Raw genomic sequence first — 19,269 nt, forward strand, 5'->3', positions numbered from 1 at the left:
CCGTAATTGGGATAAGTGGTTATCTCCTCTGGTGTTTGCAGTGCGGGAGGTTCCCCAGGCCTCCACGGGATTTTCTCCCTTTGAACTACTGTTCGGTAGGAAACCCCGGGGGATATTGGACCTAGTTAAAGAAAACTGGGAGGAGGGTCCGAGTCCTAGTAAAAATGAATTGCAATACGTGCTGGACCTGCGAGCAAAACTCCATACACTGGGTAAGTTGTCACGGGAGAATTTGCTCGAGGCGCAGGCACGCCAACAACAGCACTACGACAGAGGAGCTAAACTACGGCAATTTTCACCGGGAGATAAAGTTCTTGTGTTACTCCCTACCTCTAGTTCTAAATTACTCGCCAAGTGGCAAGGGCCCTTTGCGGTCACACGGCGAGTGGGGGAGGTTGACTATGAGGTAGAGCGTACTGATAGAGAGGGGGCAAAACAGATTTATAACCTCAATCTCCTGAAAGCGTGGAAGGAGGTGGTGGCTGTCTCTCTGGTTACAGTGGATAAGGAGAGAGATGAGCTGGGGCCGGAGGTACCAAATTCATCCAATCAGATCTCAACCCTTTCAGATGACCATCTCTCACCGAATCAGAGAGCAGACCTTGCCTTGTTGCAAAAGCGTTTTGCTGATGTGTTTTCCCCCATACCAGGACGCACGCACCTCATACACCACCACATTGAGACTTCCCCGGGGGTGACGGTGCGGACCCGCCCCTATAGATTGCCGGAACACAAAAAGAAATTGGTTCAGGCAGAGATAAAGGCAATGCTAGAGCTGGGGGTAATAGAGGAATCCCACAGTCCCTGGAGTAGCCCCATTGTGCTGGTCGGTAAGCCTGATGGGTCTATTCGCTTCTGTGTGGATTATAGAAAGGTAAATGAAGTGTCACGGTTTGATGCTTATCCAATGCCTCGGGTCGACGAGCTCTTGGATCGGCTTGGCACGGCTCGATTTTTTTCCACGCTGGATTTAACCAAGGGTTACTGGCAGATTCCCTTATCTGCCAAATCTAAGGAAAAAACGGCTTTCTCCGCTCCGGATGGTTTGTACCAATTCAGGACACTTCCGTTTGGGTTATTCGGAGCCCCTGCCACATTCCAGCGCCTGATGGATCGGGTATTGCGTCCGCATGCTGGTTATGCTGCTGCCTATCTGGATGATGTAATCATCCATAGCAGCAGTTGGGAGCAGCATTTGCAGCATGTGGGGGCAGTGCTCAAATCCTTAAGGCAGGCAGGGCTCACGGCTAACCCAAAGAAGTGTGCTATTGGCCGAGCGGAGGTACGGTATTTGGGGTACCACTTGGGAAGTGGAAAGGTGCGGCCTCTAGTGGACAAAACCGCTGCGATTGCAGCCTGTCCCCGACCCAAGTCAAAAAAAGAGGTAAGGAGGTTCTTGGGGCTGGCCGGCTATTACAGGAGGTTCATCCCGCATTTTCGGAGCTAACCAGCCCCCTAACTGACTTAACCCGAAAAGGTGCCTCAGATCCGGTCCAGTGGACGGAACCGTGCCAGCGGCGTTGAGAGGGTAAAAGAAGCTCTCTGTGGGGAGCCGCTCTTGTTCACACCTAACTTCTCTCTCCCTTTTGTTTTGCAGACCGACGCGTCGGACAGAGGGCTGGGGGCTGTTTTGACCCAGCAGGTGGAGGGAGTCGACCGCCCCGTGCTGTACATTAGCCGGAAACTGTCACAACGGGAGGCGAAGTACAGCACGGTGGAGAAAGAGTGCCTCGCCATTCGGTGGGCGGTCGGAGCCCTCCGTTATTACCTTCTGGGTCGCCCATTCACCCTCTGTTCGGACCATGCCTCGGACCAAGGATACCAACGCCCGGATCACTCGGTGGTATCTGGCTTTGCAGCCTTTTAACTTCAATGTGATTCATAGACCGGGTGCACGGATGGTCGTGGCGGACTTCCTCTCTCGCCCCCAGGAGGAGGAGGGGGGGAGAGGGGGGGGGTTGGTCATCGGCCGGATGGCTCCCCGGCCTAAGTCGGGCGGTGGGGGTATGTGGTGGGGTGGGCGTGGTTTGAGCGTCGGCTGCAGAGAGAGAGAGTGTGAGAGGAGCGGCTCTCGGATCCTTCGTCACAACTGTCAGCTGGAGGTAATCAGCGCCGATAATTGTTAATTGTTTTATTGCGCTGATTGCCTCTGATTGCTTTCAACAGTGAGCCTGGGGTTTTTAAAAGCCAGACCGGAAGCCGGAGAGAGGAGAATCGCCAATGACAAGACGGCTACGGAATTGTGATACACAGTCTGAAAATGAGCTGTCTGTAAAACCTGTATCTCTTAATAAAATAGCACGGAAGTGCGGGTTACGGAAACGGTCAGTCTCCCGTGAGTGTGTTTTAACTAAGAGGGGTGGCACTCACTTGCCACACACACCTTGTATGTACTACACTGCCAATGCTTAATCTCCATGGTACTATACTGTAAATGCTACATCTGTACTACACCACCCCTGCTTTATCTCCATGGCACTGTATTGTCATAAACACATCTGCACTCACCGCACAGATATGAATGGGACTTGCAGGTCATGCAAAGGATTAGAGGTGTGAAGTAGTGCAGTATTTGTATATGTGTCTGCCCAACCAACAAAATTATCTGTACTTGTATTCTGATAGGAACCTGGAAGTGGGTGAAACATAAACAGGAAGTTGCGTAAACACAGAAAATGCAGGTTTCTAGCCCAATGTACATTAGTGCACTTTTAGTGGTTAAACAGATACAGAAACTGCACATCACACCCCTAGGAGAGATGCCACGCCTTTGAGTTGTGAGACAGCGATGCTCAAGGTTCAGAGAGATGGTGGAGTTGCAAGTTGAGGTGAGACAGATGGGTTGGTCGTACCTCATTAAAGCTCATGGAACTGAGGGGGAGCCTCTTCCCGCCAGTCAGCTGAGTGTACCTCTTCTCCAGGGCAGCCAGGTTCTCCTTACCCTGTGAGACAGAGGCTCGGGCTGGTCACATTCTCCTCTTGCTGGTAGCTGTGATTAGCAGGCCAGGAACAACTGTACTATCCAGCATCACTGCCCTCACCTTGCTAGAAATGGTCTATATGTGCCCTATATCACATTCAGATTCGAAATGTGCTCCAGGCCTGTTCATGCCTATGGATGATCTTTTGACAAAATTAAATAAAGGGTGTTCAGTGATTGTACCCTCTGCAGCATGATCAGAAGGTTGTTCTTTTCCTTCTGGAATGTGTCCTTCTCCCACTGGGCCTGCTGGGTAATCTGGCTGGACTGTTTCTTTAAGGCCAGAAGCCTTTTCTGGCACGAAAAAATGCACACCCCACATTAAACCAACAAACCATTGAATAAATGCATGAATAAATTTAAAAGCATACTATGCAGGACTTTTCTTTCCTTGTTTGCTCTTGTGTTTACAATCAAAAACATCTCCTGCGTTCTCTATGTCGTCTTCACCCCCAAGATGACGAAGTTCACGCACCAACAAAATAGCAAGATACTTTTCTCTGCATAGCTGTGTCAGCAGCTTTACAACATCATATAACGTACTGTAGTAATCATGCCTCTTTCAAAATTCAATTGTAGTCTGCATGAAAGCATATCTGATAGAAAAAACTCCCACTTCGCTGTCATACGCAGCAAAGCTATGGGGTAGCTATCTTTAGCTTAGTGGTGATGGAATGGACCTATGCTAGACACTGCTAGCACAGCACCAGTGGATTTCAGTCTGCTAGCCTGCCTGGAAGCACGGCATAATTTTGTAACATAAGCATGCATATTCACAAACACATCAATGAATTCTCGCCTTTATTTAACTTATCAACAAACAGATTGTGTATTTTGTCATACATTGCTTACCGTAGTTGGGGTGTGGTGTATTGTGGTAAATGGAGTATATAAGAAATGAATAGAATGTAACGCACCATTTAAAAGCACAGAAAAATCACCCTTCTCCCCCATAGCATACACCCAGATTGCACAGACAGTTCCGCCCTCCTTAAGAGAAATGGTTTTAGTAGACATGCTGACACAACATTTTTCACCTAAACCCTTAGTAATCGCAGAGCGATTTAGATTTCGCAGATACAATCAGGAGGAAGGTGAGTCTGTTAATATGTTTGTTGCAGCACTACGGACATTAGCTGTGCATTGTGAGTTTAGGGATGTGCTGAATGACACGGTGAGAGACAGACTGGTGTGTGGCTTAAGAAATGTGGCAGCACAGAAGAAACTACTGACTGAGAGTGACTTGACTCTAGAGAGAGCCATTAATAGCACTGTCTTTATGGAAATGGCATCAAAGGAGGCTCAGCAGGTACATGCATCAGGCAAAGTGTACTCAGTTAACATGGAGAGACAAAATAGCCAAGGTCCATGTTTCCGGTGTGGCAAACCCAGACATCCCGCCTCTGCATGCTGGTGTAGAAACATGGACTGTCACAGTTTTGGAAAAAGGGGGCATGTAGAGCGGGTGTGTCGAAACAAAAAGAGCACAGAGAGAACACCTAAGTCTGAAAACAAGAAATACACTGTGAATATTTAAAGTAGATGAGGGCTCAGAGGGTTATTGGGTCACACCCATGTTAGAGGGACATTCAGTGAGCATGCAAATAGACACTGGATCAAACACGAATTATCACAGACAGAGTTTATAAAGAATTTCTGAGCCATCTTCCAATGAGATTTTCTGATACAGTGTTTAGAACATTCAGTGGGGAACCAGTATGAAAGGGATGACTGAGGTCACAGTTAAGCATAATGGTCAAGTAGAGATGCTTCCAGACCTGCAGGGATTTTAAGGTGACAATTATCCCTGTGCTGTTCGCCGAACAGTATCCACTTCCCCGCATCGACGACTTGTTTGTGGAACTTTGTAAGGGGCAAAAAATTAGCAAGATAGACCTTAACCAAGCATATCTGCAAATGCACGTTCATGAACATGAATTTCTCACTGTTACCACGCACAAAGGTCTTTTCAGGTACTGCCGCCTTCCTTTCGGGATTATGTCAGTGCCTGCACTTTTCCAACGCGCTATGGACTGAATCCTGAGTGGTCTGCCCAGCATCCAGTACTATCTGGATGATATCCTGTGTACGGGAGCCACTGATGAGGACCACCTACAGAACTTGGATGGTGCACTTCAACGGATGAAGAAATAAGGGCTCAGAGTTTGCACACAGCCCCATCCAAGACCAAAGTGATTGTGGATGCCCCACCACCACAGAATGTCGACCAGTTTCTTTTTTAGGGTTACATAATTATTATGGGCGGTTCATACCGAACTTAGCATCAATGCTAAAGCTGCTACACAGCTTACTTCGTCAGGATGAGACATGGAGCTGGAGCAAAGCATGTCAGGAGGCTTTTCAGAAAGCAAAAGACATGTTGGTGAAGTCAGGGGCCCTGACTCACTTTGACCCATCCCTTCCCATTCAGCTTGCCTGTGATGCATCCCCATATGGCGTAGGGGCCGTGATTTCCCACGTAATGTCGAATGGAGAAGAGCCTTTGCATCGAGGACCCTGAACAAAGCTGAGACTAACTATGCTCAGATATTAAGCATTGTTTACGGGGTACGGAAGTTCCATCAGTACCTGTATGGATGAAAATTCACACTACTTACTGACCACCAACCGCTCACGACCATCCTTGGGCCACACACTGGCATTCCATCACTTGCTGCAAGTCATATGCGGAGGTGGGCTTTACTGTTGTCTGGACACTCATATGACAAAGTACCGCAGGTCTGATTTACATTGCAATGCAGATTGCTTATCCAGGTTGTCGCTGCCTGTCACCAAGCCAGTCACACACTGCAGACATCTGTTACTTCAGTCAGCTGGATAACGCACCAGTTTCAGCTGCTCAAATGAAAAGAACCACCCGCATCGACCGAGTCTTGTCGATTGTCATGGACATTGTTGTACGGGGCCAACCAGCCAGCACCGACCCCGGCCCAAAACTGTTTCTCTTAAGGAGGGCGGAACTGTCTGTGCAATCTGGGTGTTTGCTGTGGGGGAGGAGGGTGATTATTCCGCCGTCACTACATAAACAAGTTTTGCAACAACTTCATGCCAGACACAGTGGAATAGTCAGAATGAAAGAAATAGCAAGAAGCAACTTCTGGTGGCCTGACACAGCTAAAACCTGTTCCTCATGTCAGAAGGTCAGGAACACTCCTCAGTTAGCTCCTCTGCACCCCTGGGACTTCCCAGGGGAACCATGGCAGCGTGTACACATTGACTTTGCAGGGCCTTTTGAGAAATGTTCCTGATTGCTGTTGCCGCACACAGTAAGTGGCCGGAAGTGGCCATAATGAAATCCACCACTACTAAGAAAACAATCGAGAAGCTGGGTGAGATTTCCAGCTGCTTCGGATCTCCCCTGCAACTGGTTTCAGACAATGGTCCACAGCTGGTGTCACAGGAAATAGCCATATTTCTACAAGCAAATAGCATACACCACATCAAATCAGCACCATTTCATCCTGCCACAAATGGTTTAGCTGAGCGCTTTGTTCAGACAATGAAACATGCGCTGAAGGCATCTCAAGAACAAGGGACACTTCATCAATGGCTGCACAGGTTCCTGTTGACCTATCGCAACATGCCGCATGCAACCACAAAGGTGGGTAGGTGGGTTCCTGTGATCATCATCGCGCGGACTTACCAGTATCCTATACTGCGCAAACTGTTGCAGACCATGTCTGGAAAAGACATACCGACCAACTTCTACAGGCAGCAGCATTACTGTCTTCTGTGGATTGCTCAGATGAGCCATTTGTTGACTCATCCATTCACCCACCTTCACAAACCAGGAGTTCACCTACCCCCGAGGCAGAGGTCTCAGCTCCTGATTCGCCGGTGAGAGAGACTGTGACGCATGCTGCTGCATCAGCCTCTGTTCCGATGTCACCTCTGTTATGACCGCTCGTTAAAGTCATAACAAAAAAGGGGAGACCACGCGGTAAAGGACTTGGTTAAACAATAATTTTAATTTAAATAATCAAAAAAAAAACATCAGGGTGAGTGGAGGGTGTTGGATGCAAGGACAGTGGAATGAAGTGAGCTGGTGTTGTAAAGTGCAAAAAGAGAAACTAAACAGGCCCGGCAGCTGCCATCCAGGCAGGAGTGGAGAGAGACTGAACCAGCCGTGAAGCTATGCTTTGTGGCCTCCTCTCCAGGTGAATCCAACCTGCTAATGAGAGTTAGGCAAGGGCAAGCACAATTCTGAATGGGAGGGGCAAGGCTAGGAGAGAGAGAGCAAGAAAGTCACTCCCAAACGAGCAAGGAGAGAGAGAGAGAGACACACACACCCACATAGGCCAGGCTACGGGCCAGAGGCCATCACACCTCCCAGTGACAGTAAGATGTCACCTCCCAGTGACAGTAAGACCGAAAATCCAGCTGACCGCCGGTATCCAGTAAGAGACCTACCCAGAATTAAGTGTTCTTAGTTATATCTATATGAAAATACAAAAAGAAAAAAACTTGTTGTTTTGGGTTATGTTAATTCTAGCAGTCTCTTATACTGAAAGATCATAAGTTCATAAGCATTTGAAGTTTAAAGTTAAAGCATTTAGAGTTGGAGAACTTTGGTAAGCTATACGAGGTAAAAACCTGATATGGACATCTGTTATAAGTGCGGAGGAGATGTTGTGTATTTTGTCATACATTGCTTACCGTAGTTGGGGCGCGGGGTGTTGTGGTAAATGGAGTATATAAGAAATGAATGGAATGTAACGCACCATTAAAAAGCACGTAATAATACATAGCTGTCTCCCCGAGTGATATAGTGTTATTAAACGAGTGACACCTTGGAACATAACAGAGATAGTAGGATTTTCCGACTGGTGGTCTCACCCCTATTACCCAGCTAACTAGCTAGCTAGCCCATATAAGCTGAGAAAAGTGAATTGGAATCTTATTCTCCAGCCTTAAGTTGCCACTTTGTGAAATAATAGCAAATTCCTGGGCCATCATGGCCAAACAGCTTATGTTGCCAAACATAACTGAATTTAGTTAGCTATAGTAATAACAGCAGCTAACCAACCTTACTGAATGCTGACCAGCCACTTAGCGTTAGGTTAGCCACCTAGGTGACCCTATCTCTGCACCACTAACCCAGCTGAAAACACACTACTGTAGCCAACTCACACATTTCCTCTTCTTCTTCTCCTTTTTCTTCTATTAGCCACATGTTTTTCAGATATAACCCACAAAGAGAAAAGGGTCACGTTCAGAAACATCACAAACTCTTTTTAGAATAACAAATAGAAGCAGACAAGCAAGGACTGCGCAGAACTGTACACAGGCACAGATTGCCAGTACATCATAGTAAAGACTGAGCATGGTTGTTTTATGATATTTTCAAGGTGAAAATCCAGCATAGTATGCCTTTAAAGAATTAATGTGATTGGCTACATACAGAACATGCTTTAACTAGACATGCAACCGCTGATGTTCATCCAATGAGAGCAAAATAGTCTTTAATTAGATATTGAACTGAAGTATATCACACTTTGAGTCAGAAGGAAAAGTAAAGCCAGAGCCATACCTTGCATGTGACGGTGCTGTGCTGGTAGTCTGCGATCTCTCTCAGCAGTTGCTGGCTCACTGTCTCATTCTCATCCTGATGGCTCTCACACTCCAGCTGCTGGAACTCCAGGTCCTCAAACCTCTTCTTCGCCACCTCCAATGCATCTGTATCCTGTATAGGGGGAAGACACACCTGAGTCAGATAAGGTGTGTGTGCGTGTGTGTGTGTGTTTATGTTGTTTGATTGGGAGGTTCACCTCTCAGCTAAAATGCAACTCACTAAAACTGCTGTTAGGTAATTATATATAAAAATTAAGCCTTCAAAAATAGAAAGGAAAAATTTGCCAATGCAAAATGACATAATCTGAAGAACAAATTCAACACCATTCTGTGGAATTTTTAAGAGTTCAATTTATTCCGCCGTACTTTTGTAAGTAGAAAAATAAATGCAGGCACGTCTTCGTTTCAAAATAGGTTGTTTAATGTAGCAAAGGAACTAGTGGGTCTGTTACCCAAGTACAGATAAACACAGAACCAACAAATGACGGAGACAGTGAATACTTATACCCTGTTCCTTCAAGGAAACACAGGCCAAATGGTTTATCCTTAAACACATCACGGGGAAAGGGGGGGGGGGGGGAGGTAATCAGACATTGGGGGGAAGAAACAATGTGTGGGGGAGTTGGACTGAAGTAGGGGGTAGGGATATCACACAATGGTACTGCATATCAAAGTGAGACAATTTGACTGGGCAAGGGGGTAGAGGATGTAGCACAAAGGGTTGTGATTAGAAGGTTAAATTTAAATGAGTGTGGTGGTAAACAATCAATGTTATCTGTAACTGGCCCACTACAATGTGAGACACCTCAGAAGGGTAAACTGTGGCTCCCATGTTTTCCAACACATTCCACATCACATCCTGAGGACTAAAACAAACGGCTTAATAATATCATAATCTGTATGCCATTTACATATACAGTGAGCTCCAGAATTATTGGCACCCTTGATAAATATGCACAAAAAATGCTAAACTAAAAAATAATAGTTATTGACATAAGCTTTATTTTCCAACATGTGTAAACTAGTGTGCTAATGATTCATTGGAATCAACCAAAGTCTTAATTAAAAAAAAAAAATTTTCCCCATTATTGGGACCCTGGTTAATACTTCGTGAAAACACCCTTGGCAAAGATGACAGCCGTGAGTCTTTTCCTATAATTTGTGATAAGGTTAGAGGATTTTTTTACCATTGCTCCATGTAGAACTTTTCAGAATCATTGATATCTTTGGGTTTGCGCTTATGGACCCCGCCCCCCCCCTTCAGTTCAGACCACAGGTTTTTGATGGAATTTAAGTCTGGAGACTGAGATGGCCATTGGAAAACATGGATGTTCATTTCAATTAAGCATTTCTGTTTAGATTTTGATGTATGCTTGGAGTCACTGTCCTGCTGGACAATCTACCTATGACCAAGTCCTAGCTTCTTAGCAGAGACAACTCAAGTACTTCCTGGTACTTTGTTGAATTAATTGTGCCATTGATCTAAAATAGTGCCCCGGGACCACTGCCAGCAAATCATCTCCAAAATATCAATGACCCACCTCCATATTTGACAGTAGGTATGAGGTGCTTCTCCTGTATGCATTCCTCTTTTGCCGCCAACTATGTCAATGGTGTGTATGGCCAAAACGTTCAATTTTGGTCTCGTCTGACAATAGCACTCTCTTCCAGTCATAATTCCAATGAGGTTTGGCAAGCTCCAGATTCTTGGTTTTGTTTATTGTGCTCAATAAGGACTGTCTTCGTGCCACCCTTCCAAAGAGTTAGTTGGTATGGAGGTGCCATTTTATGCTTTTTTTAGACTTGTTGACCGCAAGAAACAAACCAATCTCTGCAATTCTTAAACAGTAATCCTTGGGTTATTAATGGCCTCCCTCACCATCTTCCTCACCGTCGGTGGGGACAACATGGACTTACTTTCTCTTCCTGGCAAATTTGCAACCACTCCATATGTGTTACACCTTTTCATTATTGCACTTACAGTGCTAAGTGGTATGTTTAACCGTTTATGTCTTTTTTTGTACCCATTACCAGACTTGTGACGGTAAATTACCATCGGTCTCTTCTGAATTGACAGTTATTCGGCTTTTCCCATGCTGATGGATGACAAAGGGATTTTGTATCCTTGTTACCTCATTTTTATTCTCTAGTGAAACTGTAAGTGATGGAATGACACAATATAGTTCCTTTAGACTGAGATTAACTAAATTAAGTAAAATTGTTTTGCCAATTTCATTTTGTTTGATTTTACTTACAATAATTGTTAGGGGTGCTATGGCTCCTATGGTTTTCAGAAAAAATTAGATTACTTAATAAAAAAACATTGAAGCATGAGAGTAAATGTATTGAAATAAAAGTATATAGTTTTCCCATATGTTTGAACGTAACATATTTAACATATTAAAGCAATAAGCCACAAGAGCCTTAGTGATTTTACAACAGCTAAGGGGCATTGTAAGGCACGACGCGGAGCGTTGTAAAATCACTGTAAACCACGGCCTCACGTGGCTTATTGCTTTTAGAAAACGGTTACTACATATATCCTGGCACGGTTTCAATAAAATAAACACACAGCAACAAAAAATGCAATAATTTATTGATAACAAATAATCATTCTTCCGCCAAGCAATGTAGTTCTTCAGCGACATTTAGCAGAATGGTTGCCAAACAACACACAGACATGAAAACAGCGAACGGGCCACATTGTATGGGTGACTAATTGGTGCAGTAATACTGAAATTGTAATGCGGTCACAGGTGTGTGTTCATAGAGTGTTTTACAACGGCTTCGAACGCGGCTCAGCCAATCAGAATCAAGGACCAGAACTATCAGTTTTATAAAGATTATTATCTGTGTCATTTATTATATGCCTTTTGTCTTCATTTTTATTAAGCGTGCCAATAATTCTGGAGCTCACTGTATATATGTCTCAACAGGAGCATCAGAACTATTCCCCTTCATATCAAAATCTAAAAAACAGTGTCAGCTTGCCACAACCTGAAGAGCAGTGGGAAAACACCCCCAAAACAGCCCCATCACCACTCCTCCATTGCCAAAATGGCAATAAGAATCCATAATTAAATTCTTAAAATCACCACACAAATTATAAGAATTTTTTAAAATGTAGTAATCAACGATTCCGCTATTTAAAAAAATACATAATTATATACAAGCGTATGTGTACCTTATTTATATTTGTGGAAAACATTAGGCACCCATACACACCCATAAAACAAATATTGACTTTTATCTGTTTAAAAGTTTGAGATTAATCGTTCAAAATCAGCAGTCATGTAGAATGCAAATATATATACACACATACCTGTAAAAATAATCGATACTGCTGCACAGTGCTGCAGCCTACTTTTTTCCAACAGCTATACTATTATTTTCAATTTTTTTTGACTTGAATATATTGACACAAAAAATGTTTAAAGTGGGCGTACACACGCGTACATACATGATTTGATTAAAATGTACTTTACAAATTAAAGAATTTCTAAAAATTTTATAAAAAAAGAAATACTACAAAAAATGTGACAATATACGTGAAAAATTTCTGACATTTTTAGGTGGGCTTTGTTAAGTTAAGAGGGTATTTACCTGATTAGCTTCAGACGAGAGATGGAAGTTGCTAGCCGGTCGGAATCTTTCGAAACGTCTTATCCATTTCTCTCACTCCTGCGGTTTTGCAAAGTTAAATGGTTTGGGTGGTTGGATAGTGAAAGCGGCGGTCAGTGGTAGGTTGAGGCTGTGGTGCTGCAGGTGCCCGCTCGTTGCCTTGCTCAGATCCTCTCCCTGCTGTGCTCATGATGGCGCTTGGGACTAGCTGGCTGGCTATGTGTTAGCAGGTCACACTTTGAAAACAGCCACTTCTAACGTTCGCTCTCATCCACCCAAAAAAAAACCACTCCGATGGCTGCACTCACTCATGTGTATTGCGCCCACTTCTGACACCATGTTAATTTGGTGAAGGAATGATAACACGGCTACAAAGATGAATAAAGTTCTTACGCTTTACTGAACTCACGTCTTTTATATGGATCTCTGTAACTTCCTTGTGTGTCACCCTTTAACCCCGACATGACCCTTAACGTCATACGTCTCACAACTAGTTTACACAACAGGCTTAGTAGTAGACTTCATTATATGTTGTGGTTCTGCAGGATACTACTGCACAGACAGAAAGAGACAGAGAGCTAAAGATACCCCAGGACACACAGTCATATGCCTTCAAATCCACAAAACACATGTAGACTGCAAACTCCCATGCCCCCTCAAATGATGATGACGATAATGATGATGACTATTATTATTGTATATACCATAGCCATTATTTTAAAATTTGCTACTGACCCATTGTCAAAACTTGACAATGGGTCAGTAGCAATCACAAAGTCAACTTTTACAAACCCTGTATTGGGTGGACCTTCTGCATAGCGTGCTGACTCATAGGAACCAGTCAGACTCCACTATCCAAACAAAACCACCATGTTAGCAGATCAATGCTACATCTATATCTTAATATAGATTCAGGATCCCTCATTCTCCCATCACTCCTGATGCAGGGTCTGTACCAGACAGCAGAATCTAGTGGCACTGTAAGAGAATAGCTAAGTTAAGAAAGCAAAGTTAAAAAAGAGGTGACAGGAAGAGAAGGGTATAGATGGCAAGATGTAGGAGGAAGAAGAGGAGGAGTCAGGAGCTGACTGACCCTGGACAGCTGGAGCTGGAGCTGCTCCTTCTGGGCCTCAGGGCGGGTGTATAGCTGGATCTTCTGCTTGGAGACCAGCCCGGCCAGCCTCTCCACCTTGGTCATCTCTGCAGCCAGCTGGGCCCTGAACTGAGAAAGCCAGCCAGGATGGACACAAACACATAGGGGAGAGAGCTTTAGTGACACAGCCGGAGAAGGGGGGCAGGGCTGGAGGGATTAGGCATAATGCCGGCGGGTGTTAGTGACAGAAGGCACATCAGAGTGGGGAAACGGGGCTTAGATGAGAGCCAGGTAATCAGAAAAACTCCATCCTTCTCCAAGGGCCTACATGTACTCTTTATGAATCAGTTCCCCCAAACTTTTCAATTTACACTAAAAATCTGAGACTGCTTCAGAAGTACCTGCATTCAGGGGTGCCACCAGGGATTTTGGGCCACGTTAAAAAATCTCACATTGGGCCCGATCACCTCAAGAAACCCTGGGTTCTAATAATGTTATTTGAGGTCCCCTGTCAGTCAGGGCCCATGGAATCGTTCCCCCCGCCCCCTACCCATTACGGCACCCAGCCTGTATACAGGGTGGTAGAGTAGTATAGCGGCATACCAAAGCTGTCACTCTAGATAAGAGCATCTGTTAAATTCCTCAACGTAATGTCATGTCAATCAAATCAAGGCTCTCAATTTCACCCTTTATTTGTCTGGAGACAGCCAAGTCCTACGTCATAAATGCATTCTAATGAGAAATACCGAATGGTATCGCACATGTTGAATCATGAGCCAGACTTGACTGATATGAGGTCCATGACCTCACGGACAGACACATTTATTCAAATAATCTGAATGTAATTGTTTAGTGTTAGGATAGGGTCACCTACTCACTTCAAACACACGTTTTGTTTATATTTTGTTTCTTTGATTGGACACGGACTACATCATTAACAACGTGCAGCAGTCCCTCCCCTTACCAAAAGGTTTAAAAGACCATCTGTCAGGAAGGGGCAGGGTACAACTGAGTTTTGGCAGCAAAAAGAAGAACCGAACGGACGGAGCTGAGGAGGCATATTGTGTTTAGTTTGTATTGCACTGTTCAAGAAAAGGTGTCATGAAATTAGAGACTTGGTGGGCCTTTTGGAGGGGTAGCTCCCCTTGTAAGCTATTTTGGTTAGGACACTTTCAGAAACACCTGCCAACTCGTCTCCATCGGTGCGCTGCCTCGCCATTGCGTGCATTTTGTTTTTTTCTTGTTGTGTTGTTCATTAGCCCCATATGGTCATCTTCCTCTCTGCTGCTAAGTGGGGGGGAATTGTGGGGAATTGTGAAAGGAATTGCTTGAATCCCTGTGATTATTATAGCTGGTGCTTGCCCATTGTTACTTCGTATTTTTGAGAAATAACTGGACATCGTTACCTGTTAAAATGTCCTGTAAAAATACACATAATAAACTGTTTAAATAAATAAACCAACTTCATACATACACATTTAGTAATACTAATACAGCCTTATTTACTATATCAACTTTAAGACAAGCAACACGCTCGTAATTATCTCACCGTGACCCATTAAAGCCAATGGCGCAGACATTGCTTCATACTTTCAAACTGCTTTCCCAACGGCTATTTTGCGTCCTGCGACTTGAGTTACAACAGTGAATATGTACGGATTCCTATACGTGCTGATAGCAACCACCCTTTCTCATATTAACCTGAAATACGCAAGACAGGACACTTATACAGTATTCTAGCAAATTTATGTTAAGTTCCATTCATTTATATAGGGTCGTAGATACACGTCCCCTTAGCAACCAAAAGCTAGCGCTGGACCACCTCTGACTTATTTGCCGGCACAGAAAAAAAATTGTGAAAGTGTTGAAAAAATAACCACGGGAGGATAACAAGGACATTTTTTCCGACTTAAAAAGGTTGTTACAGGTTGTTACCGATATTTCACCTATTTCATATATAGTTGCAAATCAGTTTACGTTTTCCTGTCTGTCGAACAAAGGTGGTCGAATAGGTGCTCTCACTGTAGCACTCACTGTTTCAGGTAACAAACTCATGATAAGCGATAGCTAGCTGACCAGTAACAAGCCTTCCATAGCTATGAACAATTAGCTAACTAAATTGATTGTAGCTAGCTAGCTAGCTAAACGTAGCTAACATCATATAAATTATACACAGAAACGTTAGATCAATGCTAGTAGTTGATACACTATAGCTATGTTTTGAACAAACGTTATGATACCTGTTTTCAATGACTTGACAATGTTACATTGCCTGATCATTTTTTGTTGTGGTAACCTAGCAAGATGACCCAAACTATTAGAGCCACAATGTTTTTCCATCAATGCATGATATACAAATAAATACCTATAGTAATTGCATTGGCTACACATGCTGCCCAGCACTAGCCCCATTTTGTGTCTCATGTAATCATCATTTTTAAGCAATGTAATAGAAAGAGTGCACTTTTTAAACAAGAATGTGCATGTAACCAGAATAGTTATGGATTATGCAAGGAATGTATGATGCTTTGCAAGGTGCAATACTGTCAACAGTTATCTGTTTCTGTCGCTTGTTTTTCTGGTAGTGTAACGTTATCGCATTTGAGTTTGGCCAAGTAACGGTTCTTTTCTTCGACTGATAACCCCAAATAATACTGGCTTGACATAGTTTTAACTAGCTAGCTAACATTATTTACTTGTTATTTATTTTGCTTGTTATCAGAAATAGTCTAAAGGCACTCTGTTGTTATTGATTGTTTGCTGAAGTCTGCCGGAAGTTAAGTTAGGGCCAGAACAACGCACATGCGCAGTAACGTTTGTTTATGTTGTTACCGTTGAAAGCATCTATATTTGGAGAAAAAAGGGTGTAGCATTTGTAGAGAAGAACACTTTGCCAACTGTTAAGCATGGAGGTGGATCCATTATGCTTTGGGGTTGTGTGGCAGCTGGCGGCACAGGAAATATTGTGCGGGCGGAAGGAAGAATGAATTCTACCAAATATCAAGAAATTCTCTAAGAGGCTAATGTTCGAAAGTCAGTCCAGACATTGAAGCTTTAGAGAGGTTGGGTATTCCAGCAAGACAATGATCCAAAGCATACCTCGAAATCAATAATGAAGTACCTCCAGTAAAGATGGATGAAGGTTTTGGAATGGCCACCACAGTCCCCAGACTTAAATATTATTGAAAATCTGTGGAGAGATCTTGAACATGCCATGCATGCAAGGAGGCTGAAGAATATTTCTGAGCTAGAAGTGTTCTGCCAGGAGGAATGGAGAAAAATTCCAAAAGCAAGAATCAAAGGACTCTTAGCTGGCTACAGGAAGTGTTTGCAAGCTGTTATAGTTGCCCGAGGAAGAGTTAGAAAGTACTAACTAACTGGGTTCCCAAACTTTTGAACAGAGCCTTTTTCCCTTTTTTATTATTTTTATTGAAAGTGTAAAAAATTAAAATGAAAAGTAATCTTGCTTTAAAAGAAATAAGAAATGTGTCACATTTAACTTTGTACCATTTACAGATCAGGTTAGCTTCTCTTCACTTAGATATTAATTGTAAAAGGCATTTTGACCAGGGATGCCCACATTCTTGCACCCCACTGTACATACATGCAAATGTGTGAGCATGTGCACCACCCTGTGAGATTTGAAAAGAGAAAAGGAAGAAAAAAATGATCCCTGGAAGAAGACTTGGTACAGTAGAAAGAAATGTCTAAAAGTGTATCTCTGCATTTTACAATTGGCTTTAATAAGGAATCATTTCTTCAGAGCTGCTATAACTCCCTTAACCACCAGGTTTGGAGAGCTTCAAATTTTCTATAAATCTCTGAACCCAGTTGGTCATGCTAATGCCAAGATGAGCACCAATAAAAACATCTCAAGACCCCCCTTCCTCCTCCATCCTTTTCCTGCAGGTTTTTTTCCTGGCAAGGATACAAATTGAATTTATTTCTATTCAAGGTGTTTGTTCTCCCCCTTCTGTTGCCAACTTGGGGAGGGGTTTTGTATCATGGCAACTACATGCACAATGTCTTGCTGCCTTAGCATCCTTGTCACCACTCTGAAATATTGCAATATTAGATATTGCAATGCTCTGACTGTGACAGCCACAAGGCTACAATACTCAACCACCAATATACAGCAACACACATGGTCACTTGGTCAATAGGAAAACCTGAAAATTTGGATTTGGGGTCAGTTCATCAAATGCCATGTAAATTCAAATTTTGATAAAAAACTAAAACCAAATCCTGGACTCAGCACATCCCTACACAAAACGGAGTCTCTGGGACATAAACATCCACTTTTCTCGCAAGTGTGTGGATGTGTTTTGTCACCAATGCAACTGAAGCCATGTTTCAGTCACCCACCTTGCTATCCTTTTTAAAGGTTTGAGTCAGAGGAGATTCTCAGAGAAACATATGCGTATGGCCTTTGGTCCCTCCCACCCACTCATACCCCACTGACACCACAAGGCTCCGGGATACAAAGATCAGACGCCTCCTTGACCCGACTCGCCCTCTTCCGAGGAGGGTGCCAGTGCAGCTGGCTCTCTCATGTCGCACAGCTGCTGGTGTTAACAAGAGGCTGAAAACTGGCCTGAACATGATGCCTCCCACCGTCCCAGTGTCATTAATCCATTACTACTACTCTGTCTAGAAATAGAGCAGCCACCCTAATTACACACAACCCCTCAGGTCAATGCTACCTTGAAGAATCCCCTGCTTACCAATGCCCAATCTTTTCCAAGACTACTCTATATTTAGCCTTGATACCATGTGAAGGGAAAGCCACATTGCATACCGTTCCACAGGAATCTGCTCCAAACCAGAGTTGCACCCTGATCAGCACATAAACACTTCACTGCAAAATGTGTCATCTTTAAATGGCGGGTATTTGAAATGGTTGAAGCAAACATTCCATTAGCTAGAAAGCTCTGTTTGTAAATACCATACCAACTGTATGATAAAGCCCAGTGGGTCTGCCAAACTCCATTCCTGACACATTTGTATCTCTGAGATTCTACGAAAGTATAAGGAATGGAGGTTGTTCAAAAAATGAACTATTGATCTACTGCAATATAGAATAATACCACAGTGTTACATTTATGAATATCTACATTGCTAGCGAGTATCATAAGGCATGATGCGAAACTGCATCCGGCAATCTCCTAGCAGTGCCGAAATTTGATATAATATGGGGCCTCTTTATGTAGTACCTGGGATTTCTCCACCTGAACGGTTTTCTTCAGGTTTGCCAGTTTTTCGCTGAGTTGCTCCAGCACCTCCTTCGCCTGCTGCAGCTGTGAGGCCTCTGCCTGCTGCTCCCCCTCCAGCAGAGCATGCTCCACCTCCATCTGAGGGGAGGACCAGAGTGTCATTAGGAGCGCTCCATGCAGACAACCATATGCTCCTTAATCCCTTTCTACTGACCTACATTCATTTTTAATTGAGAAATGGTATGGACAGAGCCTGACTCAATATGTGACATAAACAGCTGCTTGGGGCTCTGCCACAGCCAGGGGCCACCCTAATTTTTCTAAAACACACACACACACATACATGGACACAAATACACACACTCACATACATGCACACACACATACACTCCTGGAAAAAAAGGGCCAAACCCAAAATGGCAAAATATTAAGCTTTTAATGGTCTTAACAACAAAGCATTGGTCAGAAAATTAGCAAGAATTAAACAAATGCACTCCTGAGACCTCCTGTGCCACCATTTGCTCATTTACTTTTGCTGCAGTAAACTGTTTGGGGAAAAGCTAGAAACAGGGAAATTCACTTATACAGTAGACACATTAACATAATGTCAAATAAAATAGTCATGTTTTGTATTTGGTTGCATATAATTTGCATGCCATGACTTCCTGATATCTGTGACCTATCAACATCATCAGAGTCTGGATATCTTATTTTCAGGTTGTCCTACAAGCGATACAAAAACTCTCTATGGGATTTGGGGGGTGGGACTA

General features: G+C 43.6%; 1 protein-coding gene across 6 annotated transcripts in view; it reads right to left on the reverse strand.

Moving 5' to 3' along the window:
• Positions 1-19,269, reverse strand: part of phldb2b (pleckstrin homology-like domain, family B, member 2b) — a 107,627-nt gene that overhangs the window by 21,903 nt on the left and 66,455 nt on the right. For 4 of the 6 annotated variants that reach the window (XM_035412061.1, XM_035412060.1, XM_035412063.1 and 1 more), the window contains exons 9-14: positions 18,500-18,637; positions 13,287-13,415; positions 8,532-8,684; positions 8,132-8,161; positions 3,164-3,274; positions 2,853-2,942 (exon numbers count right to left, since the gene is read on the reverse strand). In XM_035412061.1, coding sequence (XP_035267952.1) covers positions 2,853-2,942; positions 3,164-3,274; positions 8,132-8,161; positions 8,532-8,684; positions 13,287-13,415; positions 18,500-18,637 — 651 coding nt within the window. The remainder of the gene's footprint in view (positions 1-2,852; positions 2,943-3,163; positions 3,275-8,131; positions 8,162-8,531; positions 8,685-13,286; positions 13,416-18,499; positions 18,638-19,269) is intronic. The other 2 variants (XM_035412066.1, XM_035412065.1) reach the window with 1 other exon arrangement.

Source organism: Anguilla anguilla, chromosome 4 (assembly GCF_013347855.1).
Source record: "Anguilla anguilla isolate fAngAng1 chromosome 4, fAngAng1.pri, whole genome shotgun sequence".
NCBI lineage: Eukaryota > Metazoa > Chordata > Actinopteri > Anguilliformes > Anguillidae > Anguilla > Anguilla anguilla.